Here is a 20907-nt window from a genome sequence, read left to right as displayed (position 1 = left end):
CTAGGACTGCGCAAAACTGTTGCGCCCTAGTATAAAATCCTCTGCGCAGTTCTAGAACCATCCTCGGACCGTCCAAAAGCCGAACCCGAATACAGCTACTGCTATCTTCGCTCTAAGAGTTAGGAAACTGAATTCGGTTGGTTCCCGTTTTTCTGTCAGATGTCGGTACGATGTATTTATACATCATACCCGCTACTGACATGGAATAAAGAAGCCGGCAATTCATAGCATTTCGTTGACGAATGAGTTTTGCTGCTCTGACGAGGTCAAATAAGACCGAAACCATGGTCAGCATCTATTCTCTTTGTCGACGAAATTATTATTATTATTAGAAATTTCAATTTTTAATAATACTTCGAGCGATGGTAGTTTGTTAGTACGATTTAGAACGTAACATTCGTTGATTTAATTATCTGCGTATGTTATGCATCTGAATTAATTTGTTTATTATTTACCTGCCTTACTATGAAGGCGTGATCCATTTCTTATTTTATATGATATCATAGATAAAATAACGGAAAATGGCGCAAACTTTTGTACGGAAAAAACGAATTGTGTACATTTTTGCCATATTCGGAAGCCACATGATGACCCAAAACTTTTCAGCAATAATAACCCGATGTGATGCTCAGATAAAGAAAATTCCTGGGGCTCACTTTCGACCCGAAGTTAACATGGAAAAAGCACATCCAAAACATCAAAAATAAATGTGAAAAAACATTGAATTTGCTGAGTCACACAAAATGGGGGGCTGAATCGAAGGGTTCTACTGCGAATACATCAAGCGATTGTTCTTTCCCCCATTGATTACGGATGCATAGTATACGCATCTGCACGAAAATCAGTGCTGAAAATGTTGGACCCAATTCATCATGCAGGACTGAGATACTCCATAGGGGCGTTTCCAACAAGCCCCAGGTAAAGTCTCTACGTTGAATCCGGTTCTACGCCACTGGGAATCAGAAGGAAAAAATTTCCAGCACAGTATATGTTGAAACTCAAATCCTCTTCAAATAATCCAGCCCAGAAAATTTTTCAGGAGGAAGGTACAATGGCTGCATACAGCAGAAGACCTACGATAACCCGCCCAGCTGTAGTCTGTTTCAAGAATATGCGGAGAAGAGAAACACCATATTACCACAAATGGGCCTCAATATAACTCAATAAAGGCCTTTTAAATCATGAAGAGATGAGGCAATCATTCAAACACCTAAAGTCTGAGTTCGATAATGCTCTGTTCATTTACGCAGATGACTCCAGAACTGCAAGTGGAGCAGGATGTGCATTCTGCATAAACATGTCGTCTGTTTACTGTGCAGAACAGTATACAGTTTGGCAGTTTGTACTGTGGTGTTGAGAGACTCATCGATGATCGTCACTCATCGATGATCGTCCGTCATGGCGGGCGGTTCAACATCCGATGCTACTGACAAGAAGTGTCGATTCTGTTCTAAATTTACTGGTTCGAATGATATAAAGTGTAAAACTCAAGACTGCGAAGTTGTTGTGCATGATAAGTGCTTGAATGCTATTGGAAAAATAATTTATGTGGACAAAAACAATTTTCGCTGTCGAAGTTGTTCCGAGTTGTCGGATAATCGTGGCTCATGTGTGAATACGGAATGCATTGTTCTGCAGAAGGAGACTGAATGCTTGACCCGTGAGAAAATTCTATTAGAAAAGTATGTATCCGAACTAGAATTCACAAATAGTATTCTGAAAACTTCCAAAGGTATCCACGTTGAAAATATTTCAAGGTCACGCAGTGATCAGTTGCCCGTAAATCCATATGAGTCACAGCAATCGTCTTATGCATCAGCTGTTAAAAAGAATGATCGGGATTCCCATGTGTTATTGGTGAAAACAAATGATAAAAGTGTAAACAATGCTGCGATCGAATACGAAATAAAAACGAAAGTGAATCCATCCTCCGCTCAGGCCTTGGTTTTGGGGACTAAAAAAATTAAGGATGGAATGCTGATATCCTGTGGCGACAATAATTCGCTAGAGAAACTAAAATCCCTTATAAGTGAAGAAACGAAGGGTGTATACAATGTGACCACCCCGAAAAGGTTGAAACCTCGTATTATGGTTTATGGTGTCGATTCATATGCAGTAGGTGAACCAAATTTCCTGGAAAAATTGATTTGTAGTAACAATTTGAATTGCTCTGTTGATGATATCAAAGTTATCACTAAATTCAAGTTCAAAGACAGATTTAATGTCGTTCTTGAAGTGGCTCCATTCCTGTTAAATGACATCATTAAGGGGGAATTTCTTTATTTGGGTTGGTCTAAATGTTATGTTAAAGAGCATTTTAGCTTAATAAGGTGTTTCAAATGCTGGAAGTTCGGTCATTACCGGCGTGAATGTAAAAGCGACAGTGACGTATGTCCAAAATGCTCAGGTTCTCATGACATAAAAAGCTGCGAATCGAGTGATCTTTGCTGTGTAAATTGCAAGTTTCTTAATTCAAAGTTCAAAACAGCATACGATATAGGTCACAGCGCTAATAGCTCTGTTTGTAACTATTTTCTGTCGCAGTTAGGTAAACTTAAGTCTAGAATCGATTATGCAGAGTAGAACAAGTGCATATTTGAAATTGGCACATTTTAATGTTCGTTCCCTCTTCGCTAAATTCGATAAATTTTGTGATGTTATTGCTGCTGAAAATGTTGATGTGGTTTTTTTAACTGAAACCTGGCTGAGCCAAAGTATTCCCGATGAGAGCGTCATCATTTCTGGTTTTCACGTCTTGCGTGATGACCGTGTTGGACGGGTTGGGGGTGGAGTTGCTTTCTATGTCAGGGACACACTTTCATCGAGAAGGGTGTTGGTTGATTTTGTTCCGCCTGATGGGGTTGAGCATATTTGGATTGAGCTTAGGTTGGGTAGGGAGACTCTTCTGCTGGGATCCGTTTATCGAACATCCGATTGTAATACATCAAATTTTATCCGCTATTTGGATGATTTTTTGTCGGTGGTTTCTTCCAGATATGGACATATAATTATCGCGGGGGACATAAACGAAGATCAGCTTGTTGAGACAAATTTTACTGATTGCGTGGTATCTTATGGTCTTGAACAGTTTATTAATGAGCCAACACGTATAACGGCCACATCTCAGACACTGCTGGATGTGATTTGTTCTAGCAGACCTGACCTGGTAATTGATTCTGGGGTCATTGATCATTCGATGTCTGACCACAGGGGAGTTTTCTGTAGGATCAACTTGAAAAGAAAAATTAATTCCCCAAAGATGATACGTTATCGTGATTTTCGTAGTTTTGACCTTCAGAACTTTTTGTCAGACCTTTCCAGTTCATCTATAGATGATGTTCTCTATGCAGATGATGTTGATACAAAGATATCCATTTTTTGTCGTTGTCTGACCGAAGTATTCGACAAACATGCACCTTACGTTGAATCTAGAGTTTCTAAACCGTTTGCCCCTTGGATAACTCCCACTGTGAGAGAAATGATGAGGTTGAGAGATAGGGCCCTGTCAAGATATAAGCTGACAAAGAACTTAGCGGATTATAGGTACTATACTAGTCTGCGCAACACTGTAACGTCGGCTGTGCGAAGTGAAAAATTTAGTTTCATGTCCCGGGCTCGATCCCAGGGTTCGAAGTTTTTTTTTTGGAAATCTTTTAGATCATTGCACACTAATTCTGTGGTAACTGTGCCAGAATGTTTTGTTGACCCTCAGGAATTCAATGATTATTTTCGCTCAGTCTTCAGCTCTCCGAATGTTTGCCCTGATGCAACTAACTATTATGGTTCTTCTAGGTTTGATCCAGATACAGAATTTTCGTTCAGACTTGCGACTGTGGAGGAGATTCGATCTGTTGTGCTCAATCTTCGTTCGAACGCATTGGGTGTTGATGGTTTGTCTGCCAGAATGCTTAAATTGTCTCTCAGTATTACTTTGCCCTTCATAACGCATATCATCAATGTTTGCATTGAGTCTGGGTATTATCCGGATGTTTGGAAGTGCTCTATTGTGAATCCTCTGCCCAAGGTTGCTGATCCTAAGGATCTTTCCGATTTTCGTCCGATTAGTGTGTTGCCAGCTATGTCGAAGGTTCTCGAGAGGGTATTGTTTGTTCAGATTTATGACTATGTCACCCGTGGCAAAATTCTTACTGAGCATCAGTCTGGTTTTCGAAGGGGTTTCAGCACTACCACTCTTCTTTTAAATATTGCTGATGACATTCTGAGATCTCTGGATGGGGGGTATGCTTCAGTTCTGGCCCTGTTAGATTTCGCAAAAGCGTTTGATACCCTGGACCATGAGTTGCTCTGTGCTAAGTTGGGTTTCTATGGTTTTGATGAATCTGCTTTGAGATTTTTTAGGTCTTATCTTTTTGGTAGATATCAGTGCGTTAAGCTGCGTGATGCGTTTTCGTAGTTCTGCCCAATAACTTCAGGTGTGCCTCAGGGTTCCATTCTTGGCCCTCTGCTATTTCTAGTATACATAGCAGATATGTACAAAGTCGTAAAATTTGTTGTCATCTATTTTTATTGCGATGATACTCAGGTTCGTCTCTCCTTCCTTCCATCCTCTATTTCTGCAGCTGTTGAGCAGTTCAATGAAGATTTATCTGCAATGATGCAATATTGCAGGAGAAATGGCCTGAGGGTCAACGTGAAGAAATCTTTTTTTATACCTTTCTTTCCGAAAACGCTGAATGCGGAGTTTGACATTAAAATGGGTGATGATAAAATTCCATCCTCCACCTGCTGCAGAAACCTTGGGATCATTTTCGATTGCCGGCTGAGGTTCAGGGAGCATGTCTCGTTTCTGTTGAGGAGTTCTTTCCTGGCTCTTCGATATCTATATCATCAAAGACATTTTCTGGACCTCCAATCGAGAAAATATCTCTGCGAAACCTTAGTGCTGTCTAAGCTTAGTTATGGATTGACCGTTTTTTATCCATGCCTGGATTCCATTGAAAAGTATAGGTTGCAGAAATTGCAGAATTCATGCTGTCGCTATGTTCTTGGTCTGAGAAAGTATGATAGGGGTATTAGTAGGGGTATTAATAGGTTGGAATGGCTCAGGGTCGAGAATATTTTTAGGCTGCATATGGCGACTTTGATATATCGGGTTTTGGAGACGGGTGTTCCTCCCTATTTGAGACGAAAGCTTGTCTTCAGGCGGGATGTACATGATGTGGCTGTGAGACATGGGGGGAGGCTTATGTTGCCTCGATTTGGTTCGGCTAGGTTTCAGCGCTCTTTCACCTTCAATGCAGTAAAGCTGCACAATGAATTTTTAGTTGATTTTGAGAGAGTAACTATCGGGTCATTGAAGAGGGAACTGAGGTTGAAGCTGTTTGTGAATCAGTCCTTGCAATATAGTTAATATTTTTTTATTTTGTTTTTTTTTTCTACATACTCAATTTCAGTTCGGTCTATTTTTGTACACTTTTTTTTCTTTTTTGTGATATTTATCTTTCTTTTCATATAATTTTTCGTTTTCCTCTGTACTTTGTCGGGGGTTGAGTGGAGTAGCAGATGCTAGACTTCGCCTCAAATATGTTTTTTTCTGGTTTTTTTTTTTCTTTTTTGAATAAAGGCACTATTATTATTATTATTATTATTATTATTATTATTATTAAGTTGAGAGAAGCTCAACACAGGTGGTAATTATACTCACGAAGTATGCTACAGTAAATGGAAACTACCTATATATATACGGTAAAGACCCGATGGCTAAGGACATCAAAGCATTAATTCATTACCATAAGGGGCAGAACTTCGATATACGATTTATCTGGCTACCAAGCTACATAGGAATAAATGGAAATGAGACTGCGGACAAAGCTGCTAACGCATCTTCTCAAAAACTGAAAATTCTCAAAAGAATGGACGCATCAACTTTCATCAATCAAAAATGCAATGAGGAATGGCAAGAGATGTGGTCGAGCAAAGATACTAAACTGGGATTGATCCACACAAATGTCAAAGATGCAGTACCCACCCATGACTTACAAATGTCCAGGAAAGACAAAACCAAGGTTGCTCGACTAAGAATAGGTCACACATGGCACACGCACAGATACTTACTAAGGAATGAACAAGAGCCCACTTGTGTAAACTGTGGAAACATAGTGTCAGTGGTACACTTGTTGCTGGAATGTCCTACCTATAGTCTGGCTAGAGCAGACTGCCATATTAGACCGGAACTGAGAGATAACCTCTCTTCGCGTAGGAAAAAAAAAAATATATATATATATGAAGTTTTTATGAAGATATACACAGATTATATGGGGCAGGGACAGCCAACTGCCTCAAAAAATGGGCTAACTCTCTTAATGTCAAGTTGAATAATCTTACAGCCCATAAAGTAAAGTCTCTAAAAGTACAACCAAGGTGGTTCAGAAATCTTACTGATTATATTTTCCCCCCTGACACTTGTAGCATGTTGTGCCTGGGCCCTAAATTCGCCCATGTAGCCTGGAAGGAATATTTCTATCAAGACAATTCTCAGTGATGATGTGTGTGTACATCATAAAGATTACACCTGAAGAATGTCAGGATATTCTAAGAGCCAAATGCACTAATTCTATCACCAACCACTTCCATTCTTCTTCTGTCGGCAGAAATTATGAACTGGGTCTTTTTTACAGGACTAGGACCTTCATAAAGCAGCACCAGGGTCTGCTCATTACTTCAGCAGATAAGGGTAATGTCACAGTAGCCATATATATATTCTTTTGAATGTCAGCAATACATTTTTAGTTATCAAACAATATAGCATATGTATGAGTTTTAGCAAAGGTTAGTGTAACGGGGTAGCATACAATTTGGAGTATGATACAAGAGCTTAGGGAAAAACCTCAGTAAAAAAACCCTGTCTCTCCGTGAGAAGTGTAGTGATGACAAATTTGTTTACAGAATAAGCTTTCAATACTGAAGGGCTTCCTTTCCATTGACATAAAAATTTCTTTATCCTCTTTCATTTCGAAATAATATCTGAAACAAAGAAACAGAGCAGAAAACGAGAAAAAGGGCGAATAATAAAACCTTCATCCAAACTTATTTCAAGACTTGATGATGACTGAAGAAGAAAATAAATAATCATAGGTACATAACTGGTTTTTCAATTGCATTGGGAGGAATATCATCTCTGCGTCAAAAATCTTCTGTTGATCTTGGTGAAGGATCACCCTCGTCGTTAGAAATGCCTTCAGTACTCAAATTAATAATAGCCAAATCTTGCTTTTGACTGGGAGGGTCTTTCGACCAGGTCCAGTCTTCCAAGTGATGATTCTTCTATTCTTCAGTTGTTCGAGGAACGCTATAGGACCCTTATATTGGGTAATCATCTCCCATAGATATACCAGTGGTTATTCAGTAGAAAATAAAAAAAAAAAAAAACGGGGAAGAAATTCAAAAAACTTCTGACACTTTATTGACAATTTGTCAAGTAGCCATAAAAAAGAGGCATACATAGAAAAGCTTTTGCATCTTCTAGATGACCCCATTACCTACAAGGTGCTTCAATCTGATCCAACATCAAAATACCAAATTTCCAATAACAAATTGGTGAAGGAACTGAAGACAAGTTGTTTTCATTGATCCCTTCGTAGCAAGAAAATTGACAACTTATAAAGGGATAGCCCCCAGAATATATGGTTTACCAAAAATCCATAAAGATGATATTCCGCTTCGACCCATTGTCTCCACAATAAATTCCCCCACATCGGCACTGGATGAATATGATGAATATGTGACTGGTATCTTGTCGACAGCCTTCAGAGACTATCACACCTTTGCTGTGAGTGACTCCTTCCAGTTCTCCATCCTTGTAAATAACTGTAGTATTCCGCAGAACTATGTGGTCTGTTCCTTAGATACAGTAAGCCTCTTTACGAACATTTCGTGGGAGATCACTTGTTCGATCATCATGGACGAGTGGGATATGATAGCACCCAACATAATGATGCCCCAAGCAAAGTTTATCCAGGTCTTAAAGTTTCTTTTAGATACCAACTATTTTCTGTATGATGGCATATATTACTCACAACTTTTTGGAATACCAATGGGCACAAAGAGAGGTCCTGTTCTTGCTGCAATTGTAATGTCTACCTTACTACGCAAGAGGGTTCCTGCCTTGTCCTTTCAACCACACTTTCTGTGTCAGTATGTGGATGATCTCATAATGGCAATACCAGAGGATGGCGTTGAAGAAGTACTGAGCAGTTTCAACTCCTTCGATGAACATATCAGTTTCACGGTTGAACTTGAAAACGAGAGATCGGTCCCCTTTTTGGATACACTGGTCACTAGAGATGAAAACAATGTTATCAAGTTGGATTGGTATCTAAAGCCAACCAGTTCTGGAAGATACATACATAGGGCCTCAAATCACGACTGGAGAATGAAGGTGAACACCATTGTTGGTATGAGAGATCGAATAAGAAAGATTACTCATTCACAGTTTACCCGTGCTGCCCATAGGAGATTGTCTAACATCCTGACTGACAATGGTTATCAAAAAAGTTTGGTGAACAAATTGATTTTCAGCTCACCTGCTTCCACACCCACGTCTGCACAACAACAGCAGGTAGAGATACAAACAAACGAACAGATTGCGCATCCACCACAAAGAGGAGACCTTGCTGATGAAGGAAGTTCTGAAGCAGTCGTTGTGTCGGTGGAATCTCTAATGAGATATACCTCCCTACCTTTTGTGCCCAGATTCACTCATAAGCTCTCAAACATTCTGTCAATCATCCCTGACATAAAGATTGCAAAATATAATGTCTTCTCAAACAGATTACTTTTCTCAAATCTCAAGGACTTCATTCCGCTCATGTATAAGAGTAACGTTGTTTATGCCATTGATTGTAAAGATTGCAATGGTACCTATGTCGGTCAGACAACTCAGATTCTCAAGAATCGGATAGCCCTTCACAGGAGTGATACACGGTTGCACCCTGAGAGATGTGCTCTAGCATTGCATGCGAACAGATTGAATCATTGTTTCAATTTTGATGATGCAAGGGTCTTGACTAAGATGTCTAAAACTCTGGTGTATTCACTGATTCGATATTGTTTTTAATTTCGTGGGGATATCGGACCAGTTTCGTTTTTCCCACTGTAGGTAGCGCTTTTTAGAATTTGACAGAGCATTGTCAATTGATATTTGAAAATAATTTGAATACTTTCCTACGACTAACGAATATGTTGTATTTATAAGCGATTATTGTGTGTGTGAAAATGTATTAGTTTCGAGAAAGGGGTGTAGAACATTCATTTATTCAACATGTCTTTGAGTAAGTTCAGTTTTCTGTATGGAGAATCAAGGACCATAGCTAAGAATTCGGTGTTGTTGGAATTTGAGGCAGAACCAAATCAGATGAACGAACATTCGGGACGGATATTGCTAAGTTTTACGGTAACCTCAGCAATATATCAAAGAAACTGTATTGGAAATACGTAATGTGAATTGTGGGCATGTATTTAGAAACAGAAAAACATAAATCTATTCTAGTCTGTTCTTCAAATATTCTCCATGAGTAAATGTAGTGAAAATTCCCTTTCCGTCAACTGAATATATTGGACATTTGACCAATCAACTGTGTTTTATTGAAATAATATTGAATTACCCCCCTCATGAATTCAATTAGTGAAACGGAAATTATCTTGAAGAAGAATAGTAAATACTCCTTCGAACCCTTATTCGATAGTGTTGAAATATTGACAGATTTGCTTTTGCAACGAAAATTAAACTGTAAATGACAAATATTCCTCAGCCAGTTCATATTTTGAATTCGTTGATCGATGTTCGATATCAATGCAAAACAAAATAAAACGAGAGAGTATCATTGGACTTCCTTTGGTAGAACAAGGAGAGAACGAAGCAAATGACATGGTGGCGCCGCCACGAAACTGATCCCATATCCCCGATTTTCTGAAATGTTGATGCTTGCAAAAAGTGACAAGTGCACACACCAGTGTTTTAGACATCTTAGTCTTGACTACCGTCACCAACTACGAAAAAAGAATTTTCATAGAAATGTGCCATATAAACAATTGCGATAATAGTGTGAATAAGAAGACATATGTCGGTAACCTCAGCAGAATTTACAGTTATCTCCTTGAATTGGACAGAGTTGGCTCAAATCCAAATCCTGTACGTACACAGGACGTTCCAGTCACCTGACACCTTGGTTCGATCGAGGGTTGGATTGATTCTTGTTTGTTTTTGGACGTTTTCAATGTTGTTCATTGTGTGACTTGATTGTTATTAGTTATGTGAAGAAAAATTGTCCATTCATTGATTTTTGTATTGTTGGAGGAGAAAAAGTTTTTTCTGTGGTTGATGCACAACCGTGGATGACTAACCAGCTTTTTATGGTTCAGGTGTCAAATATTATATAATTGCGTCGTTGTTCTGGGAAAGGGAAAAAAAATAAATTTATAGAAAAAGATTGTTGAAAAGTTGTATAATTCCCTCACTGTGGACTTACAATTGTAACCCGTGATTGCTTTATTCTCAAGAAAAGTTTTTTATATTCTTGATGGTCAACACAGACCGTGCACTGACATGTAATTCCTCTATTTCCAACTAGGATGTATCAGTAAGTGTTTTCCCTGTCTTTCATTTTGAATTGTTAACTAAATCTCGTGTGTACGTTTCAGTGTCCTGAAAAAGGTTCAAATCTAGAACCGAAATATAGACAATTGATCATCAAACAGTTGTTTTGATTCACACCAAGGTCCTCAATAGCTGAGCACCCATAATTTTTCCCTGTTTGGTTCTACACGGCAATATCATTCCTTTTTCTATATATATATTCTATACAAAGCATGCGTTGAGAGGACGACAAAATATCAGGATCTAGCCTTCGAATTGAAAACCATACACCAGCCTTAAAACAACAACAATAATGCCGCTGATAATCTCGACCAACGGGTCAGTCGAAAAACATCTGGTGGAGAATACCCTCACATTAGAATTAGATAAGGACCTCATCAGCACAGCACAGAAGGAGATCATACTCGCGAATGTAAGAACGGTCAGGAAATTTCTTACAACAATCTGACATGCCTTGGCAAAACAGTTTGCCCGGCACTAAGAACTGCAAACCCTTCAAGGTGATGAAAAAAAAATTAATATATAGGGAAATTGAGAACACAATTAAGTTCCTGAAGGAAATAAACTTTATACAACTTTATTTGAATAATATTATAATGTGTGAATGTGGATAAGTGTGTGAGATGTGATATTATTGAAATAGCGAAATGTGGACGTATAGTAATCATACTTCTACAGATATTTCATATACAATACTTTTATTGTTCGTCATTTTATTGTTATATATTTATACTTTTATACATCTTTTTATTTATGGATTGTACCTTATATACTAAGTCCTATTTATATTTGTTTAAATTTAAATACCAAATCTCTTTTATATCTATGTGATGAGTTAACCACTGTTTCGGCTAATGACCTAAGTTGTCGATGCCGAATAGTTAGTTGAATAGGCAAATACCATAAATACATATTCACAAAAGGTTCATCGTTGAAAGGACAGCCCCTTTGTGATTGGCCGTTGCATAAAGCAAATTTTTTTTTAGAAATGCTTCTTTCTCATTGTTAATCTTCAAATAATTGAGGATTTAGCACTAGATAGTTCCGCTATATTACATCACAGAAGTTTCGTAACAGAATACACCTGAGATTAGCTTTTCTCGTTATAAATATATAAACTTCGGATCCTTTTCATATGATGTACATATTAGAAATTTTGGTATTTCGCATTAATGCTATATTTGATTCTTAAGATTCAATATCATCAAAACTTTAAAACTATGTAAAAATACATACCCTGTCATTATACCATTCCAATCTAATTAAACTAAGTACACACGCTTACAAAGCTGTAAATGCTTCACAATCAAATAATTTTTCTCAAAACACCACCGATAAAGAAAACGATCCTCTGAAAAGATTTGTTGAACTACAAAACAAGCAACACCATGGGTCGGAAGTTTCTATCGAAACGGCCGAATCGGAATCAGAAACCGCACTGAATGATTGTCAGTCGTCGATAAGGCGACCTACTTGATAAAAAATAATAAATTCACTATCTGATGAGTCATGCTTCAGCTTTTATGGTATCGCTCATTTTATTGAGATTGATTTGATCGATTATAGAGCGTAAACTTCAAAGGCAACATTGCAACCCAAACAAGAGCTTATGAACTGAAGAAACTAAGGTTTCCTGTTTTACATTTACATAATTCAATTGTGCTGACCTCTTCTTGATGGAAATATCTCAAGAATCATCAATTTTTTGAAGATACAAAAGTGAATTATCGCATCAACAAGTTTCTCCATTTCATGCAATTGTTGAGCTTTAGTGAAATAAATTTTTCATGTACAGTGTTAGGAAAAAAAAAGTTTATCATTCGAACTTATTATTTTGAAACTTCTTTTGAGTTGTATGATGACAGTTATCACCCTGTCAATTCGAACCTTGTTTCGATGAGAAATACGTAATAATTCGTTTCTACTACATACTTTCGATTTTATTCGTTTGGTGAAAAATTTAGAAGGGTTTATTATTTATTTATTTTCGGGAAAAAATTAGATTGAGAATTAAACTCGATGGAAACACGCACCAATTATGTTTTCCATCGTATAGATGTTAGATACGATTTGCTGAACAATTCAGATCAAAAACTTATAGAAATTCGGGAACACCCGTCAAAATATAAATATTTTTACGAAAATTGTAATGCATCACATTCAATGATTGTGCCAAAACTGATGCGTTCAATCACTATCACGATAGCATATTTCAGAATGGTGGAAACAACCGTGTGTTGTCAATTAGTTATCATGTTATCAGCATTAATATCCCTAGGACCAAAGATTATAGAGTAGAAAGATAGGAAACGAAGCGACTAGAGTGATCTGCCATCTGTGTTTCAAATGTGTTTTTAAGGCCCTAAGACTGGTTAAAATTTTAATTCGAGGGACATATGAAATTTTGCGAGATGTCAGAGTCATATGGCCATTTTGATCAAACAGGTTTAGAATGTTTTGATTCTCGTATCCATAGACAACCTCGTATCGCCTTCTGTTTTTCAAGCCCGTTCTAGTTGCTGATTATTGAAATTTGTGTCTAATTTCTTGGCGAAAACCTCAAAATATCGTTCGAAAATTATTGTATAGTGAAGAACTGTGGATCAAATAAAAGGAATTTTACTAAGGAAAATGGGAATGTAAGTATTAAAACTGGTAACATGTGACTCGGTCATTCATTGATTCTTACTTTCAGTGCTACGAAGTGGATAAAATTTTCAGGGCGTAGAGGCCTGCAAACACTACTGACTACACCATGTGCAATGAACATTTTACTGCAAGTCGATTGAGAACTGTTCATCCACGTAAATTGTTGTATGCAGGAAGCATCCCTCGCATGAAGGGCTCATTTAGGGGAAATTATGACTTTTATACGTCCATTCAAAGATTCTCAATTGCCTTCAATATATTCAGAAATGAAAAAGTTTTATGGATTTCGTTTTGGGAATCGGGTGATTGTCAAATTGTCGTTTGGAAAGTCAAAGTTTTATGAAACCTTCTGTGAGTGTTTTATTCATTCGTCAATCAATATGTATATTTGTGCCATAAAGAGACCATACCATGAAGAAATCATAAAAAAGCATGAAGAAATTATACTGACGGGCTTGAATACAGGTCTTGTATACCTCTGTAAGGTTTTTTCAATTGTGGTTCTGAAAATTTTGTTAATAATATGTAAGTAACGGAAATGTGTATCCTATGACGGTAAATTGAATATTCGTTCATATCAATTTCTAATATAAATTGTACAAATTCAATTTGTAAATTTTTTATAGATTGCAAATAAATTTATCACATCCAACAGAGTATTCCATTGATACCAATCGATTCCAAACAATGTTCAGATGAAAACTAACATCCTGGTTACAAAACAAAACCATCCTCTTGTTTTATCGCTCAGGATGTTTGTTTTCCGATCTCAACAAGGTCAATATTGAAAATCAATACAAGGAATAGAATTCGAATTTCGCGCCCCTCAATTAAAAAACAGAAAACTGTTATTAAACAGTTTTTCCTTATTGATAATACGTTTTCAGCGCCATCATTGTCAAATGTGTTTTCACTGGCCAAAATGTAGTCGGTTTTTAGTACTAGCGATATGAGGGCGTTTCCTATCTTTCTGCTCTATAATCTTTGCCTAGGACATTGATAATAGACGAGATAATTTTATGACAATCGAAAGCTCGTTCCTTGGTAACAGCCCGAGCAACGAGCTTGAGAAATGTGTCAGAAAATTATGAGGCATTGACAAATGTCCGAGGGATATTCGGCGGAAAATTTGTTGACAAAAAAATTTAGAACTCAACACAACAAATCATTTATTTATTTATTGAAAGTACAGTGAAATTGCGATTATTGAACTTCAACTTAACATTAGATTCGTTGCTGTTCTCTACTATAAAAGATCTATTACCACGCATAATATTTATGATCTTGTTGTGGTGTTCTTTATCGAGATTTAAGTATGGTTTTATAGAATTTTGATTGCTATGACCGGTAATTTTCAACAATTGTTGTTCTTCTACACCACTTTTTGCCAATTCGCTAACAGCAGTTGATCTATTCGAGTGATTTGTTATTTTTTTGTCATTTACATTCAAGCCAATTGCCTCAGCAGCATATTTAGTCCATCCATTTATAGTATTTCTTCCAACAGGTACATTATCGTACCATTTGTCAGTTTCATTTTTCCAGAGCGATTTGGTTTTAAGAACAGTCGTGGTGAGGTAATATTGTCGCCTCGTTTTGATATCTGTTTACGAAAAAGATGTACAGGGCAGCTTTGTTTTTCACTATTGGAAATCAACCATTTACTATAATACTTGTACAGCTTTTAGAACCACCTTGGCACGTTTTACTGAACACCGGATTGTATCGAATGCGATTTGTTGGAGAGCCATCGTTATTTTTCTCGCCAGGCCAATTCTACATCCGCAATATGGTAAAATTTACGCATAAGACCCTCAGGAGTATTTTCATCCCATAGCAATAATATTTTGTTAATTTCAGACAAATTTAACGGAACTGAACTGGACTTACGTTTACTTGGATCAGCTTGTAGTTTCTTCCTGATTGCATCGCCAGCATCAATTTTGCATATGTGACGCTTTAGCTGATGTGGACTTCCATATTTCGCTCCGAGTTTTATTTGCCAATTTCTCTGTGGTTAATTGTGATTATTCTCTGTTGGTGCTTTATTGGGACGTCCAAAGTATCGACAACTTCTACTGGAAATCACGCAAGTTTTTGAACAATTTTGTTGGTGTTTCGTTAGTTTCCAACTTGTTTATCAACCCTCATCAGTGACACAGGTGCGTTAACTGTCGATATATTTTAAGGCGTGCCACACACTTTCCGAGTTGTCTGCTTTGGCTGAGGAGATATTTAAGCATCATGCCGTCCTGTCATAGTTGCGCGAGACAGATTCGAAAAACTGATGAATCAATTCAGTGCTTAAATTGTTCAAGTGTCTTTCATCTCGGCTGCGGAAATCTCACTCCTACCGATAAGAAATCACTGGTTGAGCTTGGAAAAAAATGGTCATGCGCTTACTGCACGTCCTCAAGGCTATTGAAGAGAGCAGAAGCTGCGGTCCGTCCCCAGACTCAGCTAGTATCCATGGGGATACTAGCTGAGTGATAGGAGCCTCGTCAAGCGATGGCGCTTGACGAGGCTCCTATCACCATGAGAGAGTTCAAATTGCTGATGGATAAGATTTCTTCTCAGTGTAGCACTCTTGATCTTCTTTCTTCAACTGTAGCTTCCATTAAATAAAATATTACTGTGATCAAACTTTCTCAAGAACAACAGACTGCCCAGGTATCCCGATGCACCTCCTGCCTTGATGAGCAAGAATTGAGACTGGTATCTCACGATGACTCGCTCCAGAGGCTGGATTCGATTATTTCCGCCCTGTCTTCCGATATATCTATGATGAAGACAGAGAGAGGTCCCCAACTTACAGGGCGTAGCAAGAGAATTGAAGTACGAAATTCTCAGAGACTTCCCACCTCCCAATACTGCAGTCGAGTATCCAGAAATTATTGATAGAGTATGCCGCTCACACAACATCATAGCGGGCCACGTTCCTGAGAATCCTGATGTTTCCTCCGAGGACAGTACTGTGAGGCAGATTATCGACCATATCTTGCCTCTGGCCATCACTTTTTCAAACTCTATCTTCGTTCGTAAATTACTGCAGCCATGTTATCGTCATCTCCTACTTTGCGGAACATCAAGCTTTCTGACGATATCACACCCAGCCAGGCTAACTGTTTGAAACAGAGAGAGGAATTGAGGCGTCGAGAATTGAACGGAGAAAAAAACTTAACTATTAAGTATATAAAAGGTGTACCAAGGGTGGTAAGTCTAACGCCAGCATCTTCTTCAAAAAATTGAACCCATCCACCCTACAGCAGTGGACTCTTCTGTACACAAATGCTCGCTCAATTAAAAATAAGTTTCATGAATTGTGTGTAAATGTTGAACTTCTGAATCCCGATATTATTTGCATAACAGAAACGTGGTTGCATAGCGCAATTCCAGATCAGCTTTACAATATTAGGGGCTTCTCCTTGTTTCGCTGTGACAGCTCCCTCAATATAAATATATATAAATATATAGAAGTAGTAATTTATGGTCGTTTCTAAATTTAGTGAGGGGGGGAATAAGGGATCTCGACCAATATGAAAGTTGTTTATTTAATTCTATTTATTCATTCGCCAAGCTTTCGGTATATATATATATATATAGTATATATATATATATATATATATATATATATATATATATATATATAGAAACAGGTGCTGTTGAGTACTGCGAGAATTGTAAGGAGGTTCCTGCAGGGTCTGTGAAGCTGCGACACCTGCCTTGACAGCTGTCCGGCAGGTGCAAAGAGTATTCCCGCTTACTGCGGTGGTTATTAAAAAAAATATATATATATATATATATATATCGTACAATTAGAATAAGGGGTTATGGGAATGGATGAAAAATTTTTCTGATCTTCTCTTTTATTCCATCAGTCGACGTTTCGGTCCAGGTATGGACCTTATTCTAATTGTACGATATATATATATTGGGAGTTAAATTACTTTGAGTATATATATATATATATATATATATATATATATATATATATATATATATATATATATATCAATGGAATGGTAACTCCCAGAGTGATCTAATACATACTAATCAATCCCCATACCCCTTAAACTTTTCCATATATATATATATATATATATATATATATATATATATATATATATATATATATATATATATATATATATATATATATATATATATATATATATATATATATATATATATATATATATATATATATATATATATATATATTGATTTAAATTAAGGGTGTTTCGACTATTTTTCAGGGCAAAATTCCAATGAGAGTCAAATTGTATTAAAGCTCTATATATTTCGTCAACTATCGTTGACTTCTTCAGGAGCAACTGGAAAATACAAAGATCTCATAACAAAAGTTCAAATTCTCTTAGGCTAAAACTTACAATACCATTACAATAAATATGGTAGCTTCAGAAAAAAACAAGACCATGTAGAGGGTAATCAAAAAAGTACGTCAATTTCAGTTGAATTATTCAGGAAAAAATTGGTTTTACAAATGACAGATTTCAGAAAAATTCTATAAATTGGCATGGACAAGCAAATGTGCCATGATGTTCACAGAAAGGCAAAAAAAATTGAGAAAATCTTTTCTTATTTTATACAATTTGGATTAGAAATGTCTCTTATTTATAAGTACCTGCAAGTAAGGTTACAAATTAGGAGAAATTAGGAGAATACCTCTTTTTATCACAGGTCAGTAAGAAACTATAGATGTTGGTAAGATTATTCGTATCCGTTTTCTTATTCATCGTTGAATTTTTATTTTCATTTATATAGCACATTTCTAGAAAAGTTCTTTTTTGGTATTCTTGTTCGTGATCTAAGACTTGTATATTATCGTAATCTACAGCATGTCCTGTGTTATTAATATGTGAAGCTAAAGCACATCTTTCAGGTCTCAGAACAGAATCACTTTTGTGTAACGCTATTCTCCTATCAAGACCTTGTGATGTTTGTCCTATATAAAATAGAGGGCAGTGTTTGCAATTTATCTTATAAATAACATTTTTTATTTTTGAAATATTCAATTTATCCTTTGTGCTTTCATAAAGGGACCTAGCAACAACCATGTTATATCTACTGATTTTAATGTTGATAAATTTCTTGAAAAGCTTCGTTAATTCGAATGTGACTTCTTCAATGTAGGGCAGTTTTGCAAAACAGACTGGGTTTTCTTCATTATTCACTTCGTTTAAAGCTTCGGTTGGTTCTGGTAGTCTTGGAGCATTGTATATTAATTTTTTAGAAAGATGTTTGAATATCCATTATCCCTCATCAGCCTAAATAGCCTTCTCAGTGCCGCTTGTCTTACGAGTATGATGCGTGATATCTTCTATTCTTCTTTTTAATCCCAAAATTATATTTGTTTTTATTTTGATATCATGGTAAGAATCGATATTTATATATCTCCCAGAACTACTGGGTTTTCTGTACCAATCTAAAATAATCCTGTTATCCTCAGTCCTATATAATTGAGTGTCTAGAAAAGGTACACATTTGTTATTCTCCCTTTCTATTGTAAATTTAATATGATCATCGAAACTGTTGAAAACGCTTAGTATTTCCTCTTCTCTATCTTCAGGTATAGATAAAATTAGATCATCAACATACTGATATATAAATGATGGAGTAAAAGAAAGTCTCTCTAAAGATGATTTTATAAGCGTTGACATCACCATATCAGCTAAAATAGGACTCAAGCAACTGCCCATGGGACATCCAAATTTTTGTTTATAGAAAGAACCATTATATAGGAAATAATTAGAATGAAAAATGTATTCAACTATCTGAATGAAATGCTCTTTATGAATCTCTGTGTGTGGCATTATCAACTCCCAATTTTCATCAATAATGTATATTGTTAATTCTAATTCTTTTGAATTTATTATCTGAAACTCATTGTATTGGTGAAAAGAGGCTTTAAGTATGTTGGCAATGAATTTACTAAGATTAGATGTGGGCGAGCCAATAGTACATACTATAGGTCTCATAGGAACTCCTTCTTTGTGGATCTTAGGAAGCCCATAGAATCTTGGAGGATGTGAACCATAACACATGAGCTTTTTGGAGATGACCCCATCAATATATTGTTTTTCTTTCATGAATTTCACCCATTTATTATTTTCTGTTTCAAATCTCGATGTAGGATCTCTTGTTAATTTTTCATAAACGTTTCCATCATTAACCAAAATATTACACTAAGGCCCGGTACTTTCACTTGCGAATAACTAAATTTATTCGATAAATAAGTCTTATTCTTAGGATAAGTAAAAATACAGTCTTTTCACTTTCAGATAGTGTTATTCATCGAATAAATCTGTCATTGAAACTCGTCAATAAAATTTTATTGGTCATAGATCGAATGTCGGTACGTCATTATTGGTTGAATTTTCAAGATTCTGGATGTATGGTTATTTTTTGTGTGATTTTCACGGAATATTTGCTTTCTAGTTGGAATTATAACAATTTCTACAATAAGGTCTCTTATTTCACATTAATCAGTGAAAAGTAGTATACCGTGTTTTCACAGAATTGTTATTCGTCAAATAATTCCATCTGAAAGCACCGAAATAAGGTATCCTTCAGATAGGAAATTATTCGACAGATACTTATTGACAGTGAATAAAATTTATTCGAAGGTGAAAGTACCGGGCCTTAGTGAAATAGTCATTTTTATTAATTATTACTGTTACGTTTCCCTTGTCTGAATTCATTACTAAAAGGTCATCATTTTGTTTTAAAAATTTTTTGGTTTTAATGAATAGCTTGTTGATAAAATTTGGTTGTGTATTATTTTTAAAATGAAAATTGGTGATTATATTGGTGGCCTGTGCTCTTACAATATCTTTGAATTCATCACTAATACCATGAATAATGTATTCAGTGTCAGCTAGAAGTTTCTTTAAAGAAATTTGATGGTTATTTGGGGCAATCGAGAATTTAGGACCCAAAGAAAGCATACTCATTATATCTTCAGGAATTAGTGAGTTATTGGAGAGATTCACTACCCAGGATTGTTTAGTCTTGATCTTTTTTAAATAAGATAGTTTAAGTTCATCTGTCTTTTTGAGATGTTTGACCCTAGTTTTATGGAACTGCTTGTTATATGATTGCACTTGGTGATAATGGAAGTCATTAAAGATGTTCAAAGGCAATCGACCACGTGCCAATTCAATTGAATTATCAAGATTTCTTTCAAGTTGTCTGATCCTGATCTCTGTCGACTTAATTTCTAATGATAAAATGTTGGAAGTAAACCTATTGTTGAATTTTTCGATATCCTTAGCTGCTCCTACATACGAATCAAGTAGGTTATAGATGCATTTGGATCCATCCGAAATGTGTCTTGGGGTGATACCATTATTCTTACAATTTAGAAGAAAAATTCGTCTGTTTCTGAAGCTTGCCAGTTTGGTGTTACACATAGCCCAACTCTTGAGGTGTTGTAGAGTTTCAGCACCATAAATCGCTGAGATCTCACGATAAAAACCCATTATCGATAAATTGAAGTTATAGGATACTAGTCGTTTGGAAAATTATTGATTTAAATTAAGGGTGTTTCGACTATTATTCAGGGCAAAATTCCAATGAGAGTCAAATTGTATTAAAGCTCTATATATTTCGTCAACTATCGT

General features: G+C 36.3%; 1 protein-coding gene across 3 annotated transcripts in view; it reads right to left on the bottom strand.

The window, feature by feature from the left end:
- The window catches only part of LOC123311980 (insulin-like growth factor 2 mRNA-binding protein 1), a 254270-nt gene that overhangs the window by 92885 nt on the left and 140478 nt on the right, over window positions 1-20907 (bottom strand). Inside the window, exon 1 of one of the 3 annotated variants that reach the window (XM_044896132.1) lies at window positions 11852-12426. The exons of the other annotated variants lie outside the window; for them this stretch is intronic. Within the exon in view, the coding sequence (XP_044752067.1) occupies window positions 11852-11859 (8 nt within the window). The 5' untranslated portion in view covers window positions 11860-12426. Of the gene's footprint in view, window positions 1-11851; window positions 12427-20907 lie in introns of those variants that run through there. 3 annotated transcript variants of the gene reach the window in all.

This window comes from Coccinella septempunctata, chromosome 4 (genome assembly GCF_907165205.1).
Source record: "Coccinella septempunctata chromosome 4, icCocSept1.1, whole genome shotgun sequence".
Classification (NCBI taxonomy): Eukaryota; Metazoa; Arthropoda; class Insecta; order Coleoptera; family Coccinellidae; genus Coccinella; species Coccinella septempunctata.
Note: the sequence above shows the minus strand (reverse complement) of the source record. Positions and strands in the feature narration are given on the sequence as shown.